The sequence below is a fragment of the Nematolebias whitei genome, chromosome 3 (assembly GCF_014905685.2).
Source record: "Nematolebias whitei isolate Nwh7 chromosome 3, NemWhi1, whole genome shotgun sequence".
NCBI lineage: Eukaryota > Metazoa > Chordata > Actinopteri > Cyprinodontiformes > Rivulidae > Nematolebias > Nematolebias whitei.
The window spans coordinates 33,060,978-33,069,128 of record NC_056500.1 but is presented as its reverse complement, the minus strand read 5'-3'; the positions used below and the strand labels follow the sequence as shown (position 1 = coordinate 33,069,128).

The 8,151-nt window shown below is 40.9% G+C and overlaps 1 protein-coding gene across 1 annotated transcript in view; it reads right to left on the bottom strand.

Moving 5' to 3' along the window:
• The window catches only part of suco (SUN domain containing ossification factor), a 50,068-nt gene that overhangs the window by 28,922 nt on the left and 12,995 nt on the right, over positions 1-8,151 (bottom strand). Inside the window, exons 2-3 of the mRNA XM_037674302.1 lie at positions 2,147-2,255; positions 120-215 (exon numbers count right to left, since the gene is read on the bottom strand). Of these exons, the coding sequence (XP_037530230.1) occupies positions 120-215; positions 2,147-2,255 (205 nt within the window). The remainder of the gene's footprint in view (positions 1-119; positions 216-2,146; positions 2,256-8,151) is intronic.

The following is an 8,151-nucleotide window of genomic DNA, read 5'->3' as shown; positions in this document are numbered from 1 at the left end:
AATGCCGATCTTAAAAAATGTTAACATTTTTCCCCAAGATAAGAATGTAAACCTGTAAAGTGCACTTTTATTTTGTTAATTTCTACTTTTATTACATGAAAAGTGTTGTTGTTTTTTACCTGTTCATGATGTATGTATTCTTGCTTTGCTTGTGCTGCATTCTCCGTCTCTAATCCCATTTTGTAAGAAGTATGTGTCGCCCATTCTTCAAACTCCTAGAGCAAAAAATAAATAAAAAAAAATTAGAAATATCAAAACTGTTAAAATGAGGTCTTTATAACTGGTGCCAAATATGATATTTCAAAGAAGATTAGGTTATTTATTTAAGCAAAGTTATTTAAAAACTGCATAGTTTTTGAAAGAAAGATAAAAAATATACACTCAAATGAAAGAAGGTTAAATCATTCCATTTGGACCAGTTTCTTTAAGGGTATCAAATACTTATTTTACCCACTGTATATGGTGGAACATCTTGGATTTTGACGTGGCAACCGTATTTTCAAAAGTGACCTTTCTTAGACCTAGCTGCAGCTACACTTAAATGAAAGTCAGTACCTCACTTATTTTTCATATTATCCAGCTGACAATGTGCAGACGGACAAACGACGGGGACAAAATGCCTGAAAATATCTTCCATATTTTCTGTTTTAAGGAAATTTTATTTTCAAAATCTTTATGCAGCTCTTAAGATTCTTTAAATGTCTTGATTTGTCCCTCTGGAAAAAAATGTTGCACACCCCTGATCATGAGCTAAAAAACATGATTACATAGCTTTCTAAAGATTTATAGTAAAATAGCCACAAAGCAGTAAAGACATTTATGCCGTTTATAAGTTTAGCTGTTATTTCAATCTTAAAATCGGCCAAAGCAGCCTTGCTCAGGATAAAAAGAACAGTCTACTGTTGAGAATAAAATAAACTGATGATAAATTGTGGAAAATACTATAATATGGGTTGGTGGATATAATGTTTAATTATGAATTATGGAAAATAGAACATATAAAGATGGCTAGAATATCTGTTAAATGTGTAAACTAGGCCATAAGTCGATAAATGATATCTTTTTAGTGACTGCTAACTTTAAAATCAACCATGACACTTTCTGCTGTCCGTGGGCAAACAGTTCCTTATTTCTAATAAGGCCTTTAATGAGAAGCAAAACATCAACCTCAAAGGTTCTTGATTATGCCTACAAACCTTGTTTGTTTTTTAACATTCATGTGGAAGTCGGCTTCTCATAATCCACCATCACAGAGCAAAGAGTGGAATTGAAAATACCCTCTGCCCGTCCATCTTCTTGTGAGCTTGATAACTTGAAAAATAAGCGAGGTACCAACTCGTGTGGCTGTATCTAGGTTTAAGGTTCCTATCAAAAACTGGGTTGCCACATCCAAATCCAAGATAGCTGTCGGCATTAACGTCTGTCCATCATGTGAGGTGGATGAAAAAAAAAGCAATGGCCCACTTCCATTTTGGTGCGTGGCTGTATCTAGGCGTAAAAAGTCAAAAATTGTGTTCAGATGGATGTATGGAGGGTATTTCCAATTTGAATCTTCGTGCCGTGACAGGGGACAACTAAACAAGTAGAAATGACATGAGTAATGACAATTTATGACAACTGCTGTGCAACATACAGTTGATAAATAGAACATAATGACAGTGTTGAATGCAAAATAAATAAAAATATTCTTCCAAGTTATTGTGAGTTCATGCCAACTTTTTTCACAGTGACATCTACCTTGGTAGGTAAAAATGTCAGCTTATATTTATTCAAACAGGATGGCCCATCTCTGACAGCTCAGTGTTAATATAGATGGCGGCTTCGTCTCCCTTTAGTTAGTGGGTCAGGAAGGTGCATGAGCCAACTCCTTGCATTTTCTTAGATTACGCCAAACTCAATCATCTCACTGTTAGAAGTGACTTATTACTGCAAACCAACTCAGAGTGGAGATGGCCACTTCCTTGAATATATTTGTTTGGCTGATTATATTAACAGCCAGCAAAAAAAAAAAAAAAACAGTCTTAAAGAGTCTAAAATATTATTTGATTGGTGCAGTCAAAATACTGTGCCATTTAAAGAAATACTTGGTTAAATTTAATCTTGGATGTGAGTTTGAGACGCTGCTGTGTAAAACTTATAAACACACCTTGTTATGTGTGGAGTCCTGCTCAAGGCTTTCTGGTTCTTTGTCCTGGGCAGAAGGACCTGATCCAGGCAAGCTCCGCTCTGAACAAAACACATGTTGACTGGGGAACCTAAAACACAAAGAGCAGCATGTGTTAGATGCAGTATTTTCACACAAAAACAAAAGCTACTTTAATAATAGCAAGAAAAATATAAACTATACCCTTATTTTACACTGTGCTGGGGTTTAAAACAACAATGAACGACTCAGTGTAAACAACACAAACAATAAGCTATGACCAACATGAATTGTTCAGTTCTAAGAATGTTTGCACACCACATTCCCAACAGCTGGAAAGCATCCTTCCTGCAAGAAAAGGTAAAAAAACAGAATCTTTACTGAACATAAGCTATAAAAGTGCAAAGAGTTGGAAAGTAGTGTCATCTGAGAAAATACAGATTTTAGAAGGAAATATTATATACATTTACTGTAATGATTTTTACAAGCTACTAATGAATATTAGCACTCATTAATTCATCTCCACCCCCAATCTCTAATGGTTCTCTTTCCTGTTTTGTTTTTCTTGTAAGAAGTGGCCAGAGCTCAGATTATTGCATCAGTCCTTTCAGCTCAAGTCGACGTGTCCAACATGAACCGACCTTTTAACCTACTTAAAAGATCAGAAAAAACACTAAATGCACCACTTTTACCTCAATAAAAGCAAAACTTTCAAACCTTCTAACATGATGCCAAGCACTACATGTCACGTTACATATTTGTTTCAACCTTATTAAATTAACATCAAAGTTCATGCTCAGTAATTCAGGTAGAAAAATTCAACAGAGTTAAGCCAGGTCCTCTGGGCAGTTTCTTTATGTTGAAACGTTTTGTCTTTCATCCAAAAAGCCACAACAAACTCAGTCTTATAAATGACATCTTCACATAGTCAACTTATTAAATTAAACAAAAACAACAAAAAAAAACTAATTTAAAGCTGTAAGTCTCACACTTGACATTAGGAAGCCTAACTAAAAAGGCAGAGTAGCTAAACATCAGAATTTATATATCACAAAAGAAAAAAAAAGTTATAGTGTGTCTGCTTAACCAAAATCAGTATTTTAAAATGTGTTAAAAATTAATTAAACTATATTTGCACTGTAATTACATTTCTTAAAGTTGGACTAACATGCCCTGACAATGCAGCTGAAATTGAATAACTGTTGCATGATCAGCAGCACTCCAAGTGACATCACTAAGAGCATCATCAGCTGATCCTTCACAAAGCTTTGGCCCCAAAAAGTAACTCAGAGTCAGAGTCAGAGTCAGAGTTTCTTTATTGTCATTCGCACCTCATGTGGTACATGTGGTGGAGCGAAATTATGTACACAGGGTCCCAGTTACATCCAACAATAAAATGTATAAGAAAAACAGTAATAACATCTAAGATATGAACTAAGAAAAACAACTAAATATACACTAAGCACTCATAACATAAAACATTGAACATCACCACAAACATGAACATGAGTCTGTGAGCAGATGTGCACGCATGAACACATCAACATTGAAACAGATCAGCAGCAACATGAAACAGATCAGCAGCAACATGATATGGTTTTTCACAGTGATTATTCTAGTTAGAGATTCATGAGTCTAACAGCCTCAGGGTAGAAGCTGTTCCTCAGTCTAGTGGTTCTACACTTAATGCTCCTTAACCTCCTTCCTGAGGGGAGTGGGGCAAAAAGTGTGTGTGCTGGGTGGGTGGGGTCCTTCATGATGCAGGTGGCCCTCTTCCTGCATCTGGAGGTGTAGATGTCTGTGATGGTGGGGAGACTGATTCCGACAGATTTCTGTGCAGCCTTCACCACTCTCTGCAAAGCTTTTCTTTCTGCAGCTGTGCAGCCTCCATGCCACACATTGATGCTGGAGCACAGGATGCTCTCCACTGCACACCTGTAGAAGGAGGTGAGGACTGAGCTTCCCAGACCAGCTCGCCTCAGCCGTCTGAGGAAGTAGAGTCTCTGATGAGCTTTCTTGATCAGGCTGGTGGTGTTGTTGCTCCAGCTGAGGTTGTCATTCATGTGTACACCCAAGTACTTGTAGCTGGAGACCACTTCCACCGCAGATCCTCTTATGTTCAGGGGGGTGTAGGTGTTTTTGTTCCTTCTGAAGTCCACAATCATCTCCTTAGTCTTCTTCACATTGATGTGAAGGTTATTCTCTCTGCACCAGCTCTCCAGGTGTTCCACCTCCTGCCTGTAGCTGGACTCATCATTGTTTGTGATGCATCCCACCACCGCTGTATCATCTGCAAACTTTACAATGTGACAGCCTGGATGGGTAGCTGCACAATCATATGTGAGCAGAGTAAACAGGAGGGGGCTCAACACACATCCCTGAGGAGAGCCAGTGCTCAAGTTGGTCCAAAGTGTTTCTACATGGTAGAATCCAAGAAAATGATTGTGGTGCCAAAAATCATAAACCACTTCCAAAATACACAAAATCTCCTATTTATATGTCAACAACAACAACAAGGTACCAATTTGTCAGCAGCTATATTGCTTTCAGATGTCTTGGTTTGTCTTTAGTCAACCAGAAAAGCCTAAAACCTACAAGTTTAAAAGTAGTGCAACACCACATATGGTAAAGTTGGGCACACTGTGGCCAATATGCCAGTTCCCCCATGGATTACATAAAGCTTGACTTTTATAAGCCTGCTGACTGTTGTGCAATTTTATTATGTAAGACAGTTAGCTATAAGAACAATAGTTTTAAAAAAAAAAAGTTAGGCCTCCATGGAAGTACTCAAGCAAAAGTCCAACTTGGATTGTGACATAAATTATAAATAGTGTAAAATATGTTATTTTCACATCCAATGACATAAAACACAGCAGATGAAACTCTGACAGATGGTCAGTCTCACTATGGCCTGGTGCAGTAATCCAGATACAGTCAGAGCAGAGAGGAGAGAAGATTCATAACACATTCATACTACAGACGAATCACGCATGTGCAGAGACCATTTTCACCTGCCAATAAGTATATCCTGATGCATGCTCAATAATCCAGGTAGAAAAATCTAAAAAAGTTAAATCTGGTCCTCTGGTCAAATTTTGAATGTCCAGAGGACGAGATTGAACTTTTTTTTAGATGCAAATAAGTATTTTCTGTTGTCTCTTTTTGGTCTGTTTAGATTGGTAATCTCCACCTTGAATCACCACCTTATTGTGGAGGAGGGGTTTGTGCGTCTGAATGACTAGGAGCTATGCTGGTAGGGTCTCCCAAGGAAGACTGGTCCTAGGTGACAAGCCAAGCAGAACGATTCAACACAACGTATGGACCAAACGAAACAAGGAACTTGGTGTCCCTTGCCCTGACGTGGGTCACCGGGGTCTCATCCTGGAGCCAGGCTTGGGGGAGGGGCTCGCCGGCAAGCACCTGGTGGCCAGGCCTTTAACTATTGGGCCTGGTCAGGCTCAGCCTGAACAAGCAACATGGGTTTGCCTTCCTGTGGGCATACCACCTGCAGGAGGGGCTGTACAAGTCGGGTGCATGATGCCATGGCCAGTGGCCGAAGGTGGGAGCCTTAGCGCTCGGACCACAGCTTACAAGAGCTGGCACTTGGGACATGGAACATAGAATTTCTGGTGGGGAAGGAACCTAAGCTTGTGCGTGAGGTTGAGTTGGAGTTTTCCCTGGTAGATGAGAGCGTAGCTTCCCTGTGCCTTTAGGTGGGGGGGACGGGCTCTGACGGTTGTTTGTGCCTACATTGCAAACGGCAATTCAGAGTAGCCGGCCTCCTTGGAGTTCTTAGCATGGGTGCTGAAAAGGTACGCCAGCTGCAAACTCCTTTATTCTGTTGGGGGACTTCAACGCCCACATGGGTAACGACAGTATGACCTGGAGGGGCATGATTGGGAAGAACGGCCTCTCCGATCTGAACCTGAGCAGTGTTCTGTTGTTGGACATCTGTGCTAGTCATGACTTGTCAATCACAAAAAACATGTATGAAAATAAGGGTGTCCATGCTGTGGCTCCATTAAAGATAAGAACCTCAAGACCGAAGCCTGACCCCTGGACTGATGATGTCACACGTGCTGCCAGACGCTAGTGCAGGAGAGCAGAGCGAAAATGGAAGAAGGACAAGTTACAGGCGTCTTTGAGGGACAGCTGGCGTTTCTATCAGTTCACTGTTAGAGCTGCAAAAACCAAATATTTCTCTGACATCATTTGCACCAACTAACAATCCACATGTGCTTTTTAAAACCCATCAGCTCTGTTCTTAATGCCCCACAATCAGCCTGCCTGGAGAACTCCACTGGAGTGTGTGAGAACTTCCTAAGCTTTTTTACCAACAAGGCTGAAAACAGAGCTCTCATAAGCCCTCCTCCTTTTGACCCCTCCATCTCTGTCACATGCTCTGCTGTTTTCAGTCAGTTTGAGCTCGTCACCCTGCCTTTTTTAAAAGACATCACTGGTCGTATGAAATCTGCTGGATCTCCAAATGATCCCATCCCACCTCGTCTTTTTAAAGAGGTTTTTCACACGAGGCTTTTATCACCTGAGAAAACTGGCCAAGGTCAAACCATTTCTGCCACAACATCATTTTGAGATTTTAATCCATGCTTTCATTACAACTCGTCTGGACAATTGTAATTCACTTTATGTGGGTCTGAGCCAGTCATTACTGACTCGACTTCAGCTGGTTCAGAATGCTGCTGCTCGTCTTTTAACTGGCACCAGAAAACGAGAGCACATCACCCCTGTCCTGAAATCACTACACTGGCTCCCAGATTGTTTCCGGATTACTTTTAAGGTTCTTTTGTTTGTATTCAAATGTCTTCATGGTCTCGCCCCACAGTATCTGTCCGACCTTCTCCAGCCGTACATTCCCTCATGCTCTCTTAGGTCAGCTGATCAGCTGCTGTTGGCCATCCCAAAGTCCAATAGGAGGCTGAGAGATGACCGAACGTTCTCAGTCGCTGCCCCTAAACTGTGTTAGTGTACAGCACTTTGGTCAACGGTGTTGTTTTAAAGTGCTTTAGAAATAAAGTTGTATGGTATTGTATTGTATTGTATAAGTGCACTTGGCACCAAGACACCTTGGGTCATACATTGATGATGGAATTTATAGTCGTGTTATATGATTTGCGGCCATTTGTTTTGGACACTCAGGTGAAGAGAGGAGCTGAGAAGTCAACTGATCACCACCTGGTACTGAGTTGGATCATGTGTCAGAGGAAGATGCCGGACAGACCAGGTAGACCCAAATTTGTACAGTAGTCCCTCATTTATGGTGGGTGTTAGGGACCAACTCAGGACCCGAAAGTTTCAGGTTCAATCCCCAGCCATTCCCACATGTTGTGGTGTCTCTGAGCAAGACACCTAATCCCCAATTGCTCCCAGGGTGCTTACATAGCTGCCCACTGCTCCACCTGGGTGTGTCCCAGGTGTGATGGGTTAAATGCAGAGAACCAATTTCACCATTGTATGGAAACATGCAATGACAACAACACATAGCACTTAGTGTGACCGACCCATGTATTTTTGACATTTGACAAACTCAGACCCCAGACTCTGAGTTGAGCTCTCAGAATCAAACTCCACATTCTGAGAGTGTTTGTCGGACTTTTGCTCACATATCACGGGATTCGTCGGTCCAAACCTCCGTTCCCTCCAACGTCATCGCAGCTTCAGATTCTCCACAGATGATCGAGTTCTACAGAGTGAAAGCTGACTTTCTCCTCCTGACTAAAACTTTAAATAAATATTTTTGTTCACTTAATATTTGTATTCTTGAAAATGTTTTCAGAAAATTTCAACTTTTTCTTTACCGTTTCTTTGTTGCATTTGTAAGAAGTGTGATTAATGAACTTGAACCAATACAGACTTAATGGTTATACCAACAGTTTTTAAGGTGTGTGTGTGTGGGGGGGGGGGGGGTCAGCGTGAGGGAAGAGGCAGTGTGAGCACTGCATCTAGCTTTTAGCATGCCTGTATTGCACGCTGCTAGCTTAGAACTACAT